The sequence below is a fragment of the Chiloscyllium plagiosum genome, chromosome 28 (genome assembly GCF_004010195.1).
Source record: "Chiloscyllium plagiosum isolate BGI_BamShark_2017 chromosome 28, ASM401019v2, whole genome shotgun sequence".
NCBI classification, from domain to species: domain Eukaryota; kingdom Metazoa; phylum Chordata; class Chondrichthyes; order Orectolobiformes; family Hemiscylliidae; genus Chiloscyllium; species Chiloscyllium plagiosum.
The window spans coordinates 19,995,189-20,018,333 of record NC_057737.1 but is presented as its reverse complement, the minus strand read 5'-3'; the positions used below and the strand labels follow the sequence as shown (position 1 = coordinate 20,018,333).

Genomic DNA, 23,145 nt, shown 5'->3' with positions numbered 1-23,145 from the left:
CCACTTTCTCCATCATTAAACTTGTTCCCAAGGTGGCAGATCTGTCCTATGAAGAGAGATTGGGCAGACTGGGACGATATTCTCTCGAAGTTTGAAGAGTGAGAGATGAACTCTTTCAAATTTTACAAAATACTTAACGTTACAGACAAGGTAGGATGTTTCCCCTGGTCGGGAGGTCCAGAGACAAGGAGCACAATTTAATTATGCACAATTTAAGAAGGATGCCACTTCGGTCTAAGACGAGGAGAAATTATTTTTACTCTGGTGACTGTGAAATATTGAAATTCTCTGCCACAGAGGGCTGTAGAAGCTTAGTCTTTGAGTATGTTTAAGGTGGATGTTGATAGATTTCTGATTACCAATGGCATACCATGTGATGCATATGGAGTGTTCACTCAGTCATGATCATATTGAATGCATGAGAAGGCTTGACAGCAAGCTGATACTTATCTCCTGTTTTTATGTTTCTCTCAGTGGGACAGGATATACCGCTGTAGGATTTTCACAGAAGTGGCTGTTGTACCAATTAACAAGGTAGTTTTTGCATAAAGACAATAAATATAACAACATTACAATCCAGTCATAATTACTTGGACTCTTTGGATCTGTAGAGAATATATTTGCTCCAAGTTCAGATTTGTGTATGACTCATTGTCTCCAACTGTATGTGGTTGACATTGGTAATTGATGATGGAATGGAACTAATGCATATTTGACATTAGCTCATTCAGAAGCATTACCTTGTGTTTGCATGTGTTTTTTTGATACACATGAACCCTTAAGGACCATAGTTAACTTGTATACATCTCTTACTAGCTATGCCCATGTTTGTCGTCATCATGTTTCTGGGTCAAAGGATTCCAGTTTCAACTCCCAGAGACTTCAGCATACATTGTGCACTGATAATGCACCGCTGAGGGAGTGCTGCACCCTCAAAGATGCTGTCTTTTACATAAGTTGTTAAACCAGGACCCAAATTGCCCTCTTAGCTATAAGTACAATATTCAGTTAGAGCATTTCAAACAAAAAACAGGAAATTTATTGCTGATGACCTGCCTAATATTTATTACATTATTACCTTTGGTAAAACACACTATCTGGTTGTTATGTTGTTGTTTGTGGGAATTTGCTGCACATACACTGCTGCTGTTTCTCCTTCCTTATCTTGGTGGCTATCCTTCTGTTATGAACCAGAATAAAGCCCCTCAAAATATATTATGAAGATAGTCTAGACCCCAGATTTTTAAAGGTAAGTGTAAGGTGTTGCATTTCAGATGCAACTGGATTGGTCAAACTACTCAACTTTAAGCAAGACAGACTTAATCTTTACTCTGCATTTAAAATACTGACAATAAAAATAAAAGAATTGGCTTAACTGTAACTCTAGCAAAATAACAGTTATATTAACTACTACTATTTAACTGTTCCAACATAGTAACATCCCATAAATACACGGTTGGCAAAGGCTAATTCAATAAAATCAATTGTGTCACATGCAATTCCAGCAGCAGGAAGAGAACCCCAATTTTTAGTTGTAACAAACAGAGGAATAAAAGCTTCCATATCAAGTTTAAAGACCACACCAACTGCAGAAAGCTAAAACTAAAAATCCTGGTTCTGTTGGAGCTTGGCCCCGCCCATTCAGGCTGCTTGTATTGTTTCAATTTTTAAAAAACCTCACAGCCTCTCAAGCTGTTTACTTCATTGGCTTTGAGCAGACTCTTTGGTACCTTTATCGCAAACTTTCTTCATAAATAAAACTAGGAGAAAATATACCTCTTAAAGCCATTGTATTGTCAGACTTCCAAAGTCCTTAATTGACTGTAAAGTGTCTTGGGACACCTTGTGGCTGTGAAAGGCACAATAGAAATGCAAGTCTTTCTTTTACTCTTTATTCTGTGCTTGTTTCTTTATTCATCATGGAATAGGGTGTTGTTAGCTTGGCAAGCATTTTATTGCCCATCCCGAAATGACCTTGAGACATTAGTGGTGATTTGCTTTCTTGAACTGTTGATTCTCTCGTGTTGAAGATGGATATTGCCTGGCACTTGTGTGGCATGAATGTTACTTGTCACTTATCAACTCAAGTTTGATAGACACTGTCTGTAAGCAAACAAGATATTTCCCAGACACTCAGCAGCCCTGATGGGTACATGACCATGCTTATTAAACACCTCAGAAGGATTCTGTTACTCTCTGTGAATCTTACTGAGTTTCTGATGGAAATACTTTTGACTGAACAGACTGCTACCATTGTTCGATAAATAATATAAACTAATGCTGTTCAGATACATTATAACAGATTTGTGGGTACCATTTTCAGACACAGGTTCAAACAGCATAGCAGACAAATCTTAGCTTTTGAGGCTTTTACATTCCGAAGATGATTCCAGGACAGCCACTGATCAAATGCATGTTAGAATGTTGCATGTTTATTGCATGATTTACTGTATTCACAAATCTCACTGTTTATTTGTGTCATAAAGTACCTAATAAGGAATCTAAAAATTACACTTGTAAAGTATGGTGCATAGCTTATAAAACATCTTCAGTTAAGTTGTGCTTGCAAAAAGTTCAGAGAGCAGCAAAATAAAACACTCATTCAGTGTGTTTTAAGTTTGTTGTTGCTCTAAAGACCAACTGGCAAAGTTTCAGGTCCACAATTTAAAAATTCACTTGTTTTTCATCCAGCATTGTAACTAAAACTAAGTTTGGAAAAATGGAATAGCTTAAGATAGTTAGCTTGAAAGACTTGAAAGGCACAGTCAAAAAAGCAAAGAGACTGTTTGTGTTCGGGCAGAATTCAGCCAGACATTCCTGTTTGTTTTAATCCGCTCGACCATGACATGATGTGCGTAAGAGGTACGCTCCCAAAAGTGGGAAAGGCCAGAGATGAGACTGGAGCTCCATGCCTAATGAGAGAGTAGGATGAAATAGAAAAAAGGCACTTATGAGAATTATCAGGTTGATAATGCAGCTGAGAATCAGTTTGAATATAGGAAGTTCAGAGGGAAATTAGAACGAGACATAAGGAAAGAGAAGGCCATTTGGTCAAAAAGAAGTCAAGTTAGGTACATTTTGTTGAAACTTTTTGTTTTGCACTAATCAGGAATATTTTGCAGGAATACTGATTCAAGAGGAAACCAACATTTAAAGCTTGATAGTGCTGACTGGTTGTCAAATACACTCTGATTGGTAGAGCCATTGCTATAGAGAATGAATCAAATGGTACTGATGAACAGTTAATCGACAGACTTTGTCACAACTTTAAAACAAGAACAGGAGTCAGGGAATTTCCCTGAAAAATGAAAAGAGAATGGCTGTCACCTATTTTATTGAGTTGAAATAGATGCAGATCATGTAAGTCTACTTTCTGTCTGCAAAGTAGACAGGGTCCTGTGTGATAATATATGTATCTCCCAGTATATGCAAATGCACCACACACCAAACTTGGCTGACAATCCTAAATTGTCAACAAAATTCATCTCACATCCAAATGTTGTCCAATAGATGAATTGGAGGCTAGTTGACTATGGTCAGTACCTTACTTGTTGTGAACAGCAAAAGGGACATGCTGTTTGATACGAAACACCAGTCTTTGGTATGGTCAGTCTCCATGCTTGCCATTACACCAAAATCTGAAATTCACATTACACATTGCACCATAGAATTCTTACAGTGTGGAAGCAGGTCATTTGGGCCAATGAATCCACATTGACCCTCCAAAGAGCATCCCAACCAGATCCATCCCCCTAACCGATCCCTGTAATTTGCATTTCCCATGGCTAATCCACTTGGGCACTACAGGGCAATTTAGCATGGTAATTCCACTAAACCTGCACATCTTTGGACAGTGGGAGGAACCACAGCACCTGGAGGAAACCCACACAGACACGGAGAGAATGTGCAAACTCCACACAGACAGTTGCCAGAGGCTGGAATTAAACCGAGGTCTCTGGCGCTGTGAGGTAGCACTGATAGTCAGAATCCCTTTTTGGCTTGACAGCATCCTGTCAGTGCAACCATGTGCATTACTACTGCTTAGCAGTAACATGAAAGAGCTACCCTCGCCTGATGCTCAGTCTTTACCTCCTGGAGTAACATGGAGTGGAGCAGGCACTTTGCAGGGCCTTGACACTTTTCATAAGGTTAGTGATATAGAACTCCAACAAAATGTTTATCTTTTCAGCAATACCCAAAGAGAAACCCAATGATAATCAAGATTGCCAGCTTACATAAAATAGATCTCAAAATGTCTCGACAAATAATAAAATGGTAGCAAAGAGAAGGATGGGGCTGATTAAGGACCGAAATGTGATTTACGAATGGAGGTGGAGGTCATCGATGGCTGGGAGACCACATGTGGACCATGGTGCCAAAGTTCAGACAATCAGGTGAGACATCCAGTGAGGAGCTTCTCAATGCCATGACCACAAAAACCACATTTAATCTCTGATCCACTTATTGGATGCTTCTGAATTTCAAAGTTGCACTTTAGATCACACTGGTATCTTTGCAAGCTGGGAGAAAGTAAGGTCTGCAGATGCAGGAGTGTCAGAGTCAGAAAGTATGACACTGGAAAAGCACAGCAGGTCAGTCTCTATCTGAGGAGCAGGAGAGTCACTATTTCGAGCATAAGCCCTGGGACTGGCACCTGTGTTGTGGTGTCTTAGGGGTGCTTGTGCTCTCTCTTTTAGCACTCAGTCACTTTGTGTCTACACTAATATTCACAGCATCTCTGTCTTTTCTTTAAGTCTTTGCCCTATCATCTGTACCTTAAGACAAACAGCATTTCTGTCTTGCATGCTGTTTGATGTAGACACAAAGCCAGACAGTTGTCATGTTTCCCAGCAGTTATTAGTCACTGGATGGACATGTTCCTGTACAGCACTGTGTGTTGTCAATCTCACTGCTACTGCATATACCAGCAGGTTCCATTCCAAAGGCATGGGATGTGTGATAACCAAATAGTTGAAACTTTATTGCTGGAACAGCACAGCAGGTCAGGCAGCATCCAGGGAACAGGAGATTCGACGTTTCGGGCACAGGCCCTTCTTCAGGCCTGTGCCCGAAACGTCGAATCTCCTGTTCCCTGGATGCTGCCTGACCTGCTGTGCTGTTCCAGCAATAAAGTTTCAACTTTGATCTCCAGCATCTGCAGACCTCACTTTCTCCTCGAAGATGATAACCAAATAGCCATGTATAAAAATAAAAGCCAAGTCAAGTGTGGCTGCCATCAGTCGGTGGGTCCTGGCACAGTCAATCAGGGACATTAGATCAGAGTGGTGCTGGAAACGCACAGCAGGTCAGGCAGCATCCGAGGAGCAGGAAAATTGACGTTTCGGGCAAAAGCCCTTCATCAGATTCCTGATGAAGGGCTTTTGCCTGAAACATCGATTTTCCTGCTCCTCGGTTACTACCTGACCTGCTGTGCTTTTCCAGCACTACTCTGATCTAAACTCTGGTTTCCAGCATCTGCAGTCCTCACTTGTGCCCAATCAGGGACATTGTCCACTGTCATGTCAGGAACTTAGAGTGGGTGAGTTGTCAGTTTGAGGCAGTCTGGTCTAATAGTCCATTTCACTGCAGTCCAGGAAGTGGGCCACAGTCAGTCAGTGGGTCCACTGCAAACAGTTAAAGGATTCAAGGATCACCAGTCAACAAGCTGCATAGAGATCAATCAAAGTTATGGTCAATCATCATTCAGTATTAGGGACTGGGAAGCGGACTGGGATGCAGAGTGGACAAGGATGGTGAAAGGGGAAATACAACATATAAGATGGGAGAGATGATAGTGCATGGGAGGACAGTGGGACTGAGGGAGGGGATGATATTAGCAATCACCGCCATTGTGGTTACCATGACTTTGTTCCCATTATCGAAGTATCTAAGCCATACGTTGTAAAACTCCTAACACAGACACCTCCAGGATCCCAGCTGTTACATTATGTCAATCAGGAAAAGATCCATTTGTGCAAACTCTGCTTTCTGCCAGCCAGACAATTCTCTATCCATGCTAATATGTAACCCCTGTATCAGGAACTCCAGGTTTGCAAACAACAGTTCACATGGCACCTTGTCAAATGCCGACCGGAGATCCAAGTACAGCACTGTTTTACCCACTGTGAATGTTACCACTTCAAAGAATTTGAAGAAATTGGTTCCAAAGACACTGGGATGGTTGCAGAGAAGGTTTATGGCAAACATTCGGGACTGAGGGATTTCAGTTTTATGGATAAATTGGTGAAGCTGGGACTGTTCTTCTGAAGGACTGAAGGTCGAAAGGAAATTTAATAAAAATGTTTATAATCATGAGAAATCTAAGTGAAGCAGCTAGGGAGAAGTTGTTCACATTGGTGGAAGGGTTGAGAAAGAGAGAACACTGATTTAAGGTGACTGGCAAAAAAACCCAAAGGCTATAGGAGACAAAATATTTTTATGTAGTGTGCACTTCGGATTTGTTATTTACTTTTGAGAGTGTGGTAGAGACAGATTCAATCAAGAGGGAATCTGAAGAGAAAATATTTGCACAGTGACAGGAAAGTGGCAGGGCAGCAGGACGAACTGCATTGTTCCTACACAAAGCCAGCATAGATACAAACAGCCAAATGGTCTCCTTCTGTAATGAAAACAGAAAGTACTGGGAAAACCCAGCAGTCTGGCAGTTTTTTGCGGAGAGAGAAACAAAGTCAAGGTTTTGAGTCTGATATGACCCTTCTTTGTAAATCGGTAGGTAAGGTAGATTTAATCTGCAGCAAGGTGGATTAACCATGGGAAATGCAGAGATAGGGTAGGGGGTGTGTCTAGGTGGGATACTTTTCAGAGGGTCAGTGTGGATTCGATGGGCCAAATGACTGCTTCCATACCGTAGAGATTCTACGATTCAATGATTCTAACTGCATGTTCCGAAGAAGAATTATATCAGAGTTGAAATGTTAATTCTGTTTCTAACCCCCTCAGGTCCTGCCAGACCTGCTGAGTTTCTCCAACACTTTCTGTTTTTCCTTCAGATGTCCATCTGTGACTGTACTTTGCTTTTATTTGATCTTATTCTAAGTTGTGACCATTTTAAAATTTCAATCCGAAGTAGACAATATGTGTCAAAAACAACTACATTCTTCCCTGTACTCAAGGACAGCCACAAGATTGTTCATGTCAGTTGCTGGATCTAAAAGTGATAAAATAGCTGGATGATCTATCACCAGAAGGAGTGTATCTGAATGTGTCACAGAATCAAAGTGCACATCATAATTTAGTGCTTTCAGTGTATTGTGTGACAGGAATGCACATTTGGAATTTGAATGAGGTCTATTCATCCAAATTGTAACTTGTACGATTTTCTATCCATTGAAAAGAATGGATGCAAAAATGTCCAGGTCACAAAATTGATTGTGCAAAGAACTGTGTTAATAGACAATAGACAATATGAACAGGAGTAGGCCATTTGGCCCTTCGAGCTAGCACCACCATTCATTATGATCATGGCTAATCATCCACAAACAGTATCCTGTTGGTGCTTTATCCCCATAACCCTTGATTTTCCACTACCTTTAAGAGCTCTACCCATCTCTTTCTTGAAAGTATCCAGAATCTTGGTCTCCACTGCCTTCTGGGGCAGAGTGTTCCATATACAGAGGAACCTCAATTATCCGAATACCAATATCTGAAAATCGGATTATCTGAAGGAGATCTCGAGGTCCCGATAGAAACATTACATCAAAACGTGTTTCCAACAGTGATCGCGTCTTTTGTTTACAGTGATTAAACAGGCACCGTCTCCAAATGACTGACCTCCTGGTCTCTCTCTCTCTCCCCCCACACTTTCCCTGGAGTTCTACGGAGGGGTGTACTCTAACCCCCTCTCCCCTCTTCCCCAGATAATGTCTCGAACATTGCCGTGTACAGGGCAAAAATGGAACCTGTCAAAAAGTTGCAGTAAAAAGGTGTGTGTGTGTGTGTACACGCGGGATGTTTGGAGACTTACCCCACAAAGGCAGCTGCAACAGCAGCAGCAGTCATGTTGTTGGTGCACAGTCTGGCTGCCCCGGACAGGGGGTGGGGGTGATAGGGGCCCTCAGGAGAGGGTAGGTAGGGAGCGGTGTGGGGGGGACAGGGTTGGATGGCAGGGGCAGGCAGTGGGCGGGGTTGGACAATGTTCTGGGAGTGGGCAGGGTGCGGTGTCGGGGGCGGGGGCTCGCACGCTTTGTTTTGGGGGGAGGCGGAGGCTCACGTGCTGTGTGCTGTTTCTAGTCTCCTAAATGGGGAGCAGACTTTAAAAACTCCGAGCCCCAGTGGAAGGGCATTAACTGAATAATCGATTATCTGAACGAAATAGTGCCCGCCCATCTCGTTCAGATGTTCGAGGTTCCCCTATACCTGTATCCACCACTCTCTGGGTGAAGAGTCAAATTCTCTATTTGTAAATCTCAGTGACCACAGTGCTCACTTGTGCATTTCTGCAGTGTTCCTCATGTACAAAAAGATATTTCAAAGTAACTAATGCTAAGGGGGAATAAATAATATTTGCTGAGGTGAGAAAGAGGAACTGCAAAAGATCCAATAATGTAATCAAACAAAAAAAGTTTTGAAATAAAACAGTCAATCCTGAATGCTCACATCAGGCCTGGCAACATCTGAGCGAAAAATAGAGTACTGCCCAACATGCAGAACATCACCAGTCTTTTCTGCTTTCATTTCAGTTTTCTCAAATCTGCAGCTGTTTGCTTTTATTTGAGAAAGATATTTTTGAAAGTGCAAGTTACAAATGCAATGGAAAGAGGTGGTAAGCCACAATCGTGGGCATAATGATTGACGAAGCAATCATCCATAGTGGAGCAAAAGGACTGCAGATCAAAGGGGAAGATAATATTTCACACACCATGATTAATAGTTAACTTAAAATCAGCATGTACACTGCCACAGGCAATAAAATGTTTGGAATTCACAGTGTTTGATGTCATTTATAACTGTGGTCCTCAGAACTGCAAGTTATTAGGACAGAGGCATACAAATCAGGATATGTCTTATATTGGACATTTTCATACAGGGAGCTAACAAGTGCTATTGCTTGGTTGTTAACATTAGGACCTCCAGTTATATTGTTTTACCCTTAACTAAGCATTGACATTGATTTCTAAATGTGGCTTGATTGTCAATAATGTAGCGTACATCTTAGAGCTTTGTTTAGTTTTGTCATTTTGATTTCTAAATATGGCTGCACTTCTTTACTTTTTTTGCTTCAGCAATCAAAAACATTCAGACATTGAGCAACTTAAAGCTGAGGGGTGGACTGAATATCCTGGAGAAAAATCTTTCCCAAAATGTTGACCAGAAAGAACTATTTTAGGGAGATTTGCCAGACCAAATGGACATAAATATTCAGTGGACATAAGTCTTCAGGATGTTACAGTTCTTTCCTAAATGGTTGTCTGGAGTTAGATTTTGATTGTGGTTTTTAAGGCAAACAGGTGAGGAGAAAAATTGCTTTCAAATGCCAAATTTGGTCACCTGATCGCAGGGCACACAAATTTAAGAATCCATTATTTTCCCCATCTTCTCCATGTGCTGTTGTGAGTTTTTAAAGTAGGTGTAATCCAGGAGCAGAAATTCAAGGTTTGAAGTAAATCAGTTTTCCAATTAACCTAACTCCACAGGGAACCTTTCTTCATAAGTGGTAAAACAAAGAATGTAGTTTGAGATTTCTCTGAGAGAAATGGAAGTAGAAATGCAATTTCTACACCTTGTCCACAGCATGTTGTCTTTGAATTTGATCTTTTCCTTTCCTTTATAGATAGCAGAATTCTTCAGTGAGATTCCATTAGTAGTTCCTGATGATTATCTCCATAATGGTTCAATATAAACGTTCAAACAATTTGCAGAACTTTTTCCCCAATATTTTATCAAACCATTGAATTTGAAATTGTCTTACTGTATAAATCTTCAATTCTAAGACTTTATTGACTAGCTTTACAGGAAGGTTTTGTGGAGAAAGACTTTTATTGCTGTGTTTGGAGGCATGATATTTCTACTAGTCACTGAATCTGTTAGTTGGGGTCATAAATTGAAAATAACTGCAAAAAAGGAGAGATTTAATGTTTTTGCTTTAACACAATGGGTTGTTATTTCAAGCAATATCCTTTCAGAAACAATTGAGGTGGGATCTGTAGTGATTGTAACGAGGTCAGCCATGTGGACCTCATAGAATATGAGTTCCCCCTGATGGAGCTGTTAGCCTTAGCTGACAGATAAGATCAGGAGTGTTGTAAGCATTGTCCTTATCAGGCTTTACTTGGTAATGGTTCACTGGTCACATGGGCGTTTTTTCACGTGTGTAAATGTTGAATAAAGTTCTTGCGCAATGGTAAAATAAAGAATAGATGTATCAGACCAAAAGAGAAAATGCTGGAAAATCTCAGCAGGTCTGGCAGCATCTGTAAGGAGAGAAAATAACTGAAATTTCGAGTCTAACTGACCCTTTGTCAAAGCTGATGTATCAGACATTCTGTTCACTCTGAGAGCTGGCTGTGAGGGAGTTGGATCAGTGTCAAGAGCTCTCCATGTGTAAATAAAGGGTGACTTGATGATGGGATACTGGCCTCTGTGGAGTTATTTAAGGACCATTATAATTTTAAAACATCAATGGGGTAAAAGAAAAGAAAACCTGATGGTATAGCAAAAAGCGGGTGAATGGAATTAAGAGATTACTTCTTTCAGTGAACAGGTGTGAGCTGAATTGACTTGCGTCGCATGGTAAAGTTGAAGGATTCAGGGCCAATGGTCCATGTAAAGCAAGATATGCGAGACAGTCTCAGTAGAATCAGTTGGGAATTTTAAGTAGGTCAGGAAGCAAAGGAGGGAAGACTCACTAGTTTGGGTTTTCAGGAAATAATGGACACAGTCTGTGACAACTCCTGTGAGACCCATGCGGAGTCACTAATGAATCTCCTCATGGGACTCACTGGGTTCCCTCAGTAACAGGAATGGGATGCCCAGCTGGAACTCATTGCCTAAGCCCTTTTTATTAGATTATTACATCAATTTGATTTATTGAAAATAGGTTAAAAAAAACCCATTCATGTATTCTTATGTCGCAGTGATAGCTTCCTAACTTTGAGTCGGGCGTCCTTGGTTCAAGTCCCACCTGCTCCAGAGGTATACAATAACATCCTTGAGCAGGTTGCTCAGAAAATAGGTTAAAAACAAAGCAGAACTTGGGGTCATGCCTGCCCTTTTTCCTGGGATACGTTTATGCCCAGGTGCTGTTGGTGAGGAGCATGTGGTGTCCATTGATGCCTTTAGTGTGAGGTGGGGTGTATTTCCAACTCCATTTTGATTTAGTCCCATCCCGTTCTCCCTGCCACCCCCTTCACTTTTGATCATTAGCATCACCCATAATGCGCTTTGCTTGTCCACCTTTAACCAGCTGCATGGGTGATGGTAATCAAGAGGAAAAAATATGCAAAGGATGTCATGGTGATATTGATGGTGGGAAAGTCGCTCAGTTGTGCATGTAGCAATTCTGGGAAGAAAAGATAAAAAAGAGAGGTCCTGGCAGTGGGCTGTGAAAGGGATCATATCTGCTGACTGTTCTGCCCCTTTTCAGCAGTGATGTTTGTGCCCGGGTGTCCCCGGAGAAGAAGCGTGCGGTGTCCAGGAATGCACTCAATGCCTTTAGAGAGAGGTGGACACTGAAGAGGATACAGTTCTTTATTTCTCCTTCCAACTGCATTTTGATTTTGTCCCTTCCTTCCCTCCCTACCTCCTCCTCACTTTTGGTGGTTTACATTGCCCAAAGTGGGCTTTGCATGTAAATATTTATTTGGCTACATGGATGCTTTATTGATGGTGGTTAGTGTTTAAAAAGTATAAAGCAAGTCAGATGGCTTTTGTGGCATAGTCATCCGTACATCTGGACTAGGTGACCCAAGTTCAAGTTCAACCTGTTCCAGAGGTGTGTAATAACTGCTCTGAAGAGGCTGCTTCAAAATGTCTAAAAACATATAAAGCAGTATCAGGAGAGCCACTGTGGCACAGTGGTAGTATCCCACCTCTGGGTTATGGAGGCCTGGGCTCAAATCCCACCTCAAATTTAGAGTTGTATAATAAAATCTCTGAACAATATGATTAGAAATACATCAAAAAAGCAGACCCAGAATTTAATCCCTTCCCGCTCTCCTTCCCCCTCCATCACTTTGATGGTTTGCATTGCCTATAATGGGATTTGCATGTAAATTTCTAATCGGCTACATGGGTGATTTACTGGTGGTTATTAATAGTCAAGGACAAAAGAAAACTCATGGTGATTTGGTGGTGGGAATGCCATTCAGTAAGAACACTTCTGGATATAAAAGAAATAGAAATAAAGCAGACCCAGGGATGAACCATCTGTACCAATCTGTGACTAGCCCATGTACACCATGAGTAGTGGCTCTTTTTTAAATGATATTCCTTTCCAGTCAGGCTTTCTGAGTTATTATAGAGGCATAAAATGGGAATCCACAAAATGTTGATAAATATTCAAGAATCTGGTGTCAGTAGCACAGAATTTAACAGTCAGGAATTACTCCAGGCCCTGGTTGGTGAAAATAGGCAAACCAAAGACCTGTTATATGCATGGGAAACATGGGGAATGGGATTCACAATGTACAATTAGAAATCCTGAATTCAAACTAATCAAAATGGCATGAGGAGCCCTCTTGTGGCACAGTGGTAATGACCCTATCCCTGCACCAAGAGGCCCAGGTTCAAATCCCAACAGCTCCAGATGCTTGTAATACTACCTATGAACAGACTGATTAGAAAAAAAAGACTAAAATTAAAAAACATAAAGATGGCACTTGGTGTATTCAGTCAGTGCAAACTGTGGATCTTGATCATTAAACCCAGAATAAAAATAGGCACAAACTTGACTTACAAAACACAAACAACAATTTGCATTTATAAAGAAGCTTTAGGATTTTTACTGGAATAGAACATCCCAAAGCCCTTCACAGGGGCATTAGAAAATAAAATATGACACTGAGCTACACAAGGAGATATTAGGGCAGATGACCAAAATCTTGATTAAAGCCGCATGTGTTAAATGGAGTGTTTTAGCAGGAATTCTAGATCTTAGGGTGAAGGTAGCAGTGCGGGTGTAATTGAATTCAGGAATGCTGTAGGGGTTGGAATTAGATGAGTAAAGATATTTCAGAACTTGTAGGGCTAAAGGAAATTAGAGATAGGGAAGGGCCAGGCCATGGAGGAATTTGAAAATGATTGGAAATGAAATCTACTGAACAGTATCACGTATGCAACTAAATAAGTATTAGCATGACAATGAAAAAAATTGTGCTCAGAACTTGGACAATTGTGGCACAGTCATATTTATTGGCCATATCTTATCAACCTGTTAAAGTGGAGATCAACATTCTTATTGAATGACCCTTTTTCTCCATAGTAATGATGCTCCCACAATGGTATGGTTACAATTATATGATATTGACCCACTGTCGATAAAGAAACAGCAATATATGTCCATCAGAATATTGGGCGACTTGGGGGGGTACTTGGAGATGGATGGTATTCGTGAGATATTTCTGCTTCATTCCATCTTGCTGGTGGAGGTCATTGGAATGGAAGTGAGCATTTGTATGCAGATCATGTTGTTCAATGGAATGCTGACTATTTATAGGTGTGTCGACAATGATACCGTTTGAGTTAATGCAGCAATTTTTAGAAAATGCATTATGCTCAAGCGATATAGGTCAATGTAATCTAAGCAATGGAACATATCTATTTAATGCACATCTTTCAGCATCCAGGAACAAAGAAAACAAAGTACTCGACGATCAAAAACATCAAGGCACTCTTTTTGATCTTATCATTTTACCAGCAAATACACAAATAGGCTAAATGCATTTAATTTCTGGTGCGATTATGTGTGTTTAGATCATGTGCCTCAATGCTGGTGTTAATTATTGACTTACTAAGGAGCAATGTAGTTAGCTACATCAGGATTCCCAGTTAGTTACATCAGGATTCCTAATGACCTACATGTGGCAAGTGCCACCATGTTGCTGATTTGAGACCGATCAACGCTAGAGGGACTTTTGAGAGGTCACCTTGTGAACCAATTTTTGGAGAATATTCACTTTTAAACTTGCGCATATTGCAATGATCTTGATAGGGTTACACCAGTTAATCTTCTTCTCAATGAAATCTGACCCAAAACTACATGTTGATGTTGGACCCAGGAAATGATAGCACCATTAAAGCGCCAGGGAAGGTGATCTTGCTTAAGATGGGAATTATGTGCCATGTTGGTCCAAGTATGAATTCAGTGTCTGAGCAGCATATCAAACAGCACATGGGTGCTGAAAGAGAAGTCTTGGGTAAACATTTAAATTGTTCTCCATGCGACCTTTTCACCTCCACTTTATTTCCCAGAATGAGGATAATGCAAATGTTCCACAGTAACTAGCTTCTCATTGATTGCTTTTTCCTGAAACTGGAGTAGCCACTCCATTCCCTTCCTGAACCATGCTACTTCCATGTGACAAGAAAGGTTGTTTGAGTGCACAAGCCAAAAATGCAAATGAATTTATCTCTCATTTTCAGGCATATGGCAACCGAACTACTAGCATTGTTCTCATTGAGTAATTGAGTCCATTGTTCAGTGGATGGTATTTTATTAATCTGAGATTGATTGCATTATTCACAATTGCCTGCCTTCTTATGTTGCAGCATTGAGCGGATATGTATCCCTGCATTGTGAGAGTCAACTTTCTCAGCTCTCCTAGAATGTAAAAACAATAAACCTGGCAAATAGGCTAAAGTGGCTCAACTGGTCTTGCAGTTATTTTCAATCAATCTGTTTGGATTTTTATGGTATAACTCTGGTGGAACTTGAACTTGGATCTCCTGGCCCAGAGGTATGGACACTACTACTCAGTTCCAAGACCCCTTCTGACTGGGCTTGCATACCTCCAAATAGGGGTCCAGAATGACCAGTATATTCATTTCCAACTTTGTTTTACCATTTAATCCCTCTGGATTGCAGAGGACGTTCAGATAGTTGAACACTGGGAACGTTCACAGAAGTTGCTCTGAATCTGGCACAAGTTTTCTGGGATCTGGGAACAAAGGCAGCAACTGGTGCCACAGAGGCAGGAAGCCAATGAAGACCCATTCAGATGCCACACTCCAAAGGAGAACAGCTCCCCACTGTCAGAATGGTCTCTTAATGGTTGTGAAACCTGGCAGCTCCTTAGCTAGCAGCCTCCTGGAGGTAGGCCAGAAAACTCGCTGAGCCACACACCATACTCCAATGAAGGAGCCATTACCAGTCCAGTGGAAAGGTGACCTTCCCATAGAATAATCCTCCTTATTCTCAAATTTGCAGAAGACATCTGAGAATCCTTCCATTTGGAGGCAACCTCATTCTTGTATTTTTGCCTGAGCAGCCCCCAGTTAGAGTCATAGTCATAGAGATGGGCAGCACGGAAACGGACGCTTTGGTCCAACTCATCCATGCCAACCAGATATCCTAACATAATCTAGTCCCAATTGCCAGCATTTGGCCCATATCTCTCTAAACCCTTCCTATTCATATACCCATCCAGATGCTTTTTAAATGCTGTAATTTTACCACTCTCCACCGCCTCCTCTGGCAGCTCATTCCATACACGCACCACCCTCTGCGTGAAAATGTTGCCCCTTAGGTCCCTTTAAATCTTTCCCCTCTCACACTCAACCTATGCCCTCTAGTCTGGACTCCTCCACCCCAGAGAAAATACCTGGTCTATTTATCCTATTCATGCCCCTCATGATTTTATAAACCTCTATAAGGTTATCCCTCAGCCTCTGACACTCAAGGGAAAACAGACACAGCCTATTCAGCCTCTCCCGATAACTCAAATCTTGTTCCAGTCAGGCATCAGTTCCTCTAATTAGATGATGAACATTTCCAACAAGTTAAATAATTGGTCATGTGCTGTAATGGCAAGCCACAGACAGGCAGCTAGCAAGCAGGAGATCAGATGTACATATGGTCCTGTCCTTGAGGACTTGATCCTCCTGGAATGTTCCAGCCCAAGACTCTCTCACATCCTTCCCTGTGGAACACAGAGTGATAGAGGCCTAGTGATAAAATTCTTTCACGTTTCTCCAGAAGGGAAAACCAGAACGACTATAGAGAGAGGTTGGTTAGGCTGAGGCTATTTTCCCTGGAGTGTTGGAGACTGCGGGGTGACCTTATCGAAAAGTGTAAAATCATGAGGGACATTGATAGGGTGAATAGCCATGGTCTTTTTCCCAGGATAGGTTAGTCCAAAACTCGAGGGTGTAGGATTCAGGTGAGAGGGGAAACATATAAAAGGGACCTTAGGGGCAAATTTTCACACAGTGAATGGCGCATGTATGGAATAAGCTGCCAGAGGAAGTGGTGGAGGCTGGTATAATAACAACATTTAAAAGAGATCTGGATGGGAATATGACTAGAAAGGGTTCAGAGGGATATGGACCAAATGCTGGCAAATGGGACTAGATTAATTTAAAATATCTGGCCGGCATGAATGAATTAGACCAGAGGTTCTGTTTCTGTGCTGTACAACTCTATTACTCTATGACTTAGTAATGATTGCCTCTAGTCCAAATTGGAGTACCACTTTATGGTACACAAAACCAATTGGTCTAGTACTGGTCATTTCCAACGATTAGTGTTTTTCCCCCTTCTGGTGCAGAGAAGGTGATATAAATAATACCACATTAGATCTTCAAACTATCAAGTTTATAATACTGTAAATTGCTGTTTATATAATGTTGTTTATAATGCTGTATTCAAGTTGGTTAGAACCACAGAAGGTTAGCAACACAGAAAAAGGCTATTGACCCATTGTGTTTGGCCTGGTTCCTTACTGAAGCACTCCAAAACTAATTGCTCACAATACAGGGAACAGGCCATTTGATTTATCAGTTAAACAATTGATAAATTCTTTGCATAGTTTAAAAAGGCTGGATTTCTTTCTGTTGTTGAACTCCTCAGAGTCCCAGGAAAGCTGTCCATTTGCTATGACAGCAAAGCGTCATGATTGTTGTACAATGAAAGGACCGTAATAGGTTAAGATTCCATGCCTGCTAACATTTTCTGGTGCTGACAAGTTGGTTTTCTTTTTCAGACTAAATAGAGACATTTTTGCAATCTTCAGTCAGGCCTGATCAGCATTACAATTAAACAGAAGTGACATACATCAAGGGCTATGACTGTGCCAGGGTTAGATAGGTAAAGGGACAGCCAAATCTAAAGGCTGAAATGTTAGCTTTAACAAATATCTGAGCTGGTCAAGATCGGAGCCTTTTCTTTTGTCTGAAACCAATACAATTTGTCTTGGCTTGAGCAACAAGTGGCCTCTGAAGCCAAATTCTTTTCCAATTAGGATTCAAAGCCACTGTAGCAGTGGGGTTCATGCCAATCCTTTTGACAACTCTTGCTCCGCTGATAAGCTAAAACTTTTGGCCAAGTAAGATGAAGACCTGAACAACTGATTATATTTCAGGTCACAGAGATGTTCACTATCTTTAAATGGTCATCAGTCAATGTAAAAGGGAAGCTCATGAGAAGCCAAACACATAAATGTAATTGGCTCAAATTTCACTCTATTAGTTAATTATGGGGAACAGGGAGCTGTTAACTGTATCTCCGACTGGACTGCTTGTTCTCTGCCACAGGATTTGGTGCCAGTAATATTTCAACAATCCAGCCCCAGGTATTCCATAAAGGAAGTTGCAAAATGATTGAAGAACAAGAAACAACAGCAAACAAAATGAACAGATGCCACACACTTTAATAATGAATTAGTTTTCATTCACAGTTACTAGAGACCATATTGATTTAGCAATTGCATAATTCAGTTTGGAGCACTTTTCTTATAATAAATAACAAGTAAATTGGGAGTAAATCTTTGTGCATTCAATACAATCCTTCAATTTGACTAGCGTTAAATTTTTTTTTGGGGGGGTCAATTTTTAGTATTCCAACTGTGATTGCAAATAAAGCTATAGAACTAAATATACAGATTCAGTTCACAAACAAAATAATGCCAAATCCATAACTAGAGCTAATTCACTATATGGCAAGGCTTTGCATATGTTTTGATCATTATTGTTTCTGTCTTAAAGCTTAATTTGTCAGTTAACCTGATTTGAAATTAAATTACCATCTTGCAATAATAATCACTTTCACAACGAGAAAATAAATTCCAAATACAGCAAAAATACCATTCTGTTCCATACAGTTTGATCACGTGCAATTCTATTTTCAGAATAAAAATACCATACTAGATCTATTTGTACAAATCTAAAATTTCAAATAATTTTAATTTCATTTTTGACTGGAATCTGAATGTTTGTCATTACTTTAATATTTTGAATCAGGGCAGATGATGGGTTTCGCGATAAATCGTCACTTCGTTTACTGACTCCACAGAAAGAATGAGGTCATAATTTTCCGTGAAATTAATCTGGATCTCATACGCTGGCTTATTGTAAAATCAGGAATACTTCGCTGGTTGTCAACTAAATTCAGTGAAGGGGCATCTTGGAAAAATTTGCCCCTGGCATTTAACTTTCTTCTCTGCACTAACGATGCAACAGCATCTGTGAATAGGCTAAAAAATGAATGTGTACTCTCTGACCGTAGACCAATGCTCCCTGCTCAATTTTTTGTGTCACTTCTCTTCACTGGACGTGATAAGATAATGTTTACCTTGGATCTGTTGACATACTTTTCTGTTTGGTTTGGTCAGGTTTTAAACAGGTGAAGATCAATGGAATGAAATCATTCTGGACAATAGTGGCAAACAAGTGTTTAACAACATTTTATGGTATTGTAATTTTGATCTGTTTAATTTGAATATGCTAGAATTTCCATTACGTCTGAAGCAGTAAAACATCTCTACGCAGAGAGTGCTTTTAAAATACATTAGAGATGTGGAGGCTGCATTTCTATTGGGTTGCAGATCAGATAGGGAGTTGCCAGGGTGTCTTCTTTTCCCTGCTCAATGATAGTGATGGGGCGTGCAGTCAATTCTAATGGGCAGCTCACCAATTGTAGGTGCACAGGAATTCCGCTAACTTCAAGTTGAACATTACCAACAACATTCAAATAAGGGTGGGAAGCAGCTGTTCATAAAGAGGAGGAATGATAGGGTAGGGGAGGCATGTTATGGATGATCTTAGATGATTTTTTTGGGACGAGTGGATGCATTCAATGAGTTCCTGGAAAGCAATTTTCAAATGACTTCCATCTGTTCCTTGAGGGACTGCTGATTAGGCTGCCTAGTTCCCACATTTCATAGGACCTCACTTTTTTAGAATTCTTTCATGGACAGAGGAATTGCTGACAAGGTCTGCACTTGCTGCCCATCCCATTCTGCCTTTGAACTAAGTGGCTTGCTTGGCCAATTCAAGGAGTAATGAAGAGTCAATGGCATTGCTCCAGGTCTGGAGTCACATGAAGGCCAGATTGGTGGTAATGTGTTAGATTTCCTTTCATTCAAGAGTATGAGTGAACCAGATGGGGTTTTTGTAACAACAGTTTAACAGTTTCACGGTCACCATCAATGAGATTATCTTTCAATTCTAGACTTAACTAATTGAGTTTAAATTTAGGTTGGGTGGGATTTGAACCCTTGCCCTCTGGAGCATTAGCTTGGAGTCTAGATTTTCTATCAACATTACCACCAAGCCACTGTCTGCCCCAGATTCATCAGGTTCCACCCTGTTCTGAGTCATAAAACTGGTGGCTAAATTGAAAACTACATCAGGTGGGACTTAGGCAACAAGCTGGCAGAGAGCTTCATTTGTCTGTTTTGATCTTGCTGGGCTCTGTTAAAGTTGAAATGGAGAGCAGAAGTGAAACAAAAGCATCTGATGTTAGTGCAGCTGACTTTTATGTAAAAATGCCAGGACTCGGAGACTGGGGTTGGTTTAGTTTTAATTAAGCTGCCCCCATCTACATGCCCTTTTGCTTTACTTTTAAAGGTTTCTGACATGGAGTGGGGATGGGAGAAATATTGTCATTCCAAGCTTATTATTTTGTTCAGTGTTAGACAACAATCTGTGAGAGGAAGAAAAGCCCACCCATCATGTGGATGCATGAGAAGGCTGGTAACTCAAAAAATTCCACATCAAGAAATAACAGGAAATGGTTGTGTTAGCCTTTTCAGTGGAAAAGTTTCAATTTAATATCTCAGCGTTGGGCTTTTCATATTAAGAATGAAAACCATCCGCTCTCTGTTTAATCGGTAAGCTCAGTAGAGTTCCACCTCAGACTGATACATTTGACTGTGTAACAAAGAGTAGGCACAAGCATGAGAAGGTGCTGCTTGCTTTATTAGTGAACAGAAGAAAATAGAGCCCAAACATGAACACTTCTAAACTCAATCACTCATTGCACTAAATAATTTACATCATGTTTCAACCCTGATTCACAGGCTGTACTGTATAAATGCTTTAATGCGTTTAAAAATTGAGATTCAGCATCAAATGGCTTTTAAATTGAGGTCAAGGGGACATACAGTAAAGGACCAAGGTAAGAAAGACAAAGGAAGATGATGAGGTAAGTCTAAAGCATTGTATAGGTAATCAAGGACTGGTGTTTTAAAAACCTTTCAACTGGGATGTCAGTGTTTGATGTCAGTGTTTGACCTCATTAAGGTCTTCTGTAAAACTGAATTTAGTCAGGTTAGCTCTGTCTGAAGAGCAAGTTATTTTTAAGAACCTGTAAACTATTCATCAACTCTCAGGTAAATTGCTGATGCTCCAGAAATTTGAACGTGTTGGAAACTTCATCTGCATTCTTCTTGAAAAGGGCAAAACAAATTCCAGTAATTCTGAATGCATTCTATTCACTATTTACTCATAATACAGCTTCGCTGGCCAGAAACATCAACTGTGTCTGTGAGGCAGCGACATTAACAGGAGATTAAGAAAGCTGGAAATCACAGGGAGAACTATCTCAGAATGCTGCTAAGGTCACTCAATAAATATCAGATTTCTAGTTCACTGTCGATTTTCATTGACAGCGATTTGATTTTGAATCACCTGACTTCCTTTACTGCACATTCAGTAATACAGTGAAATCCCCTCAGTATCCTGATACCCAGAGAGACTGCACCAAAGTAATGCTTACATAAAATGTAATAGATTCTAAAGCATAGATCACCGAGAATAGAAACATAACCATGCGAAATTTTATCAGAAGTTTTGCAGTTTTCTAACAGAAACAAAAACCAAAATATAACTGACACACCAAAAGCTCACAATGAATCTGGAACAAAAGCTATATTGAAAATAAATACGAATGGTAATGGTTTTTAAATATATAATGCAAGGACTTTGTGAGATGACTGACGGATGGCTTCAACAGGTTTCATGCCTATGGCAAGCAGCTTGTAAGAGGACAACTGTGATGTGATGGAAGCTGTTCAGGTAAGGACAGGCGCATTTTCAGGATCCAAATCCCTCAGCTGGAGGGGCTCATTACTTACTCCTGTCTCATATATGGGATTGTCGAATGCTGATTCCACGGTGATGTGGTTGTAGGGATGAGGGCCAGCCAGTGGCAGCCTTAATGTGGACTTTCCCTGGAACCTGGGAAGAGAAGTGAAGTAAAAGAGCTTTGTCAAAACTCTTCATGGAGATAGAACACTGTGCACTAGGCAGTGGCTGCAGACACTCACTTCTCACAGAAGCTGAGCATCAATGGACCTGCTCACTACAACAACAACTTCCATTAATATATCACCTTTAATGTTGTAAAGCACGCCAGCCTCTTCACAGGAATGTCAAACACCATTTGACACTGAACCAGAAAAGGATTGGTTAGGACAGGTGGCCAAATGTTTGTTTGAAGAGGTAGGTTTTAAGGAGTGTTGTAAAGGAGGAGAGAGAGAGAAAGAAACGTGGAGGGATTTAGACAGGGTATTCCAGATCTTAGGCAGCTGAAAGCATGGTCACCAATGGTGGAACAATTAAAACCAAGCAAGCATCTAGAGGAAATTGTGACAGCATTGTACAGTCCCTTTCTCTGGACTGGGTTAGGATTTGAGTGGATTACAAAGAGAGAAAGGGGCAAGGACATGGAAGGATTTAAAAAGTAATGAGAATTTCAAAAGTGAGACATTGTTAGACAGAGACAATGTAGGACAGTGAGCACAGAAGAGATTAATAAATAGGACATGGTGCAGCTCAAGACATAAGCAGCAGAGTTTTGGATGAGTAAACATTTACACAGAATGGTAGGTGGGCCAGGAGACCATTGCATTAGTCATATCTGCAGGCACCAAAAGCACAAATGAGTGTTTTAACAGGAGATGAGACGAGGTTAGTCAGAAACAATAAGCACTTATGGAGCATTCAGTGCTACCTGAACTTGCCAGTTTATTAAATTTAGCTCATAAACTATGCTGTAGATAAAACACAAGTATCGGAGTCATATAAAGCAGAAAATGTTCCAGGTTTAATAACCAGTTTGTGTTGAATTTATTGATCAGAAGTGAAGCTTTAATGCTTCTTCATTCATTTGGAGAAAATAAGCTACATTTCCCATTTCCGATTGTTAATTGCTGCTAGAGTTGGGAGGATTTGAATGAGGGTTCCAAATAAAGTTACAATGGGAGGTATATTTTTAAAATTAAATACTTAGCTGTCGCAAACCAGCTGATAAGAAGTTGTTGCAAATTAATTAGGAGACTGAGCAAGAGTTTGACAATGTTCCGACCAAATGACAACTATATCAAATATTGATATTTTATAGAGATAGACTTTCTAACTGAGATTCCAGCTAGATAATTCATTGAACAGAAAATCCCAACTGAGCATGCACTTTTAACCTTCCCTTTCCCACTCAATTTTCTTGCATTCACTATACTTAAGCAATCTAATATACCCTGGCACAGTGAGAAACATAGAAAGCAAAGACCTGATTGATTAAAATGGCAACTTTCAATTTTAAGTGTTAAAGTACTTTAGTAATGAAGTTTTCCCAATGTGTTCTTGAAAAACTGAAAAACTTATTTGAATAAGTGTAACCTAAAACTATTCAAATCAAAACTACTAATGATGTTTCTGTTCACAAAGTGATTTCCAATTGTTCTGATAACATTT

At 40.3% G+C, this 23,145-nt stretch overlaps 1 protein-coding gene across 3 annotated transcripts in view; it reads right to left on the bottom strand.

Annotated features, from left to right (window-relative positions):
- Positions 1–23,145, bottom strand: part of sez6b (seizure related 6 homolog b) — an 830,703-nt gene that overhangs the window by 2,266 nt on the left and 805,292 nt on the right. Inside the window, exon 16 of one of the 3 annotated variants that reach the window (XM_043718460.1) lies at positions 21,528–21,630. The exons of 1 other annotated variant lie outside the window; for it this stretch is intronic. In XM_043718460.1, coding sequence (XP_043574395.1) covers positions 21,528–21,630 — 103 coding nt within the window. Of the gene's footprint in view, positions 1–20,675; positions 21,631–23,145 lie in introns of those variants that run through there. One more of the 3 variants, XM_043718459.1, reaches the window with a different exon arrangement.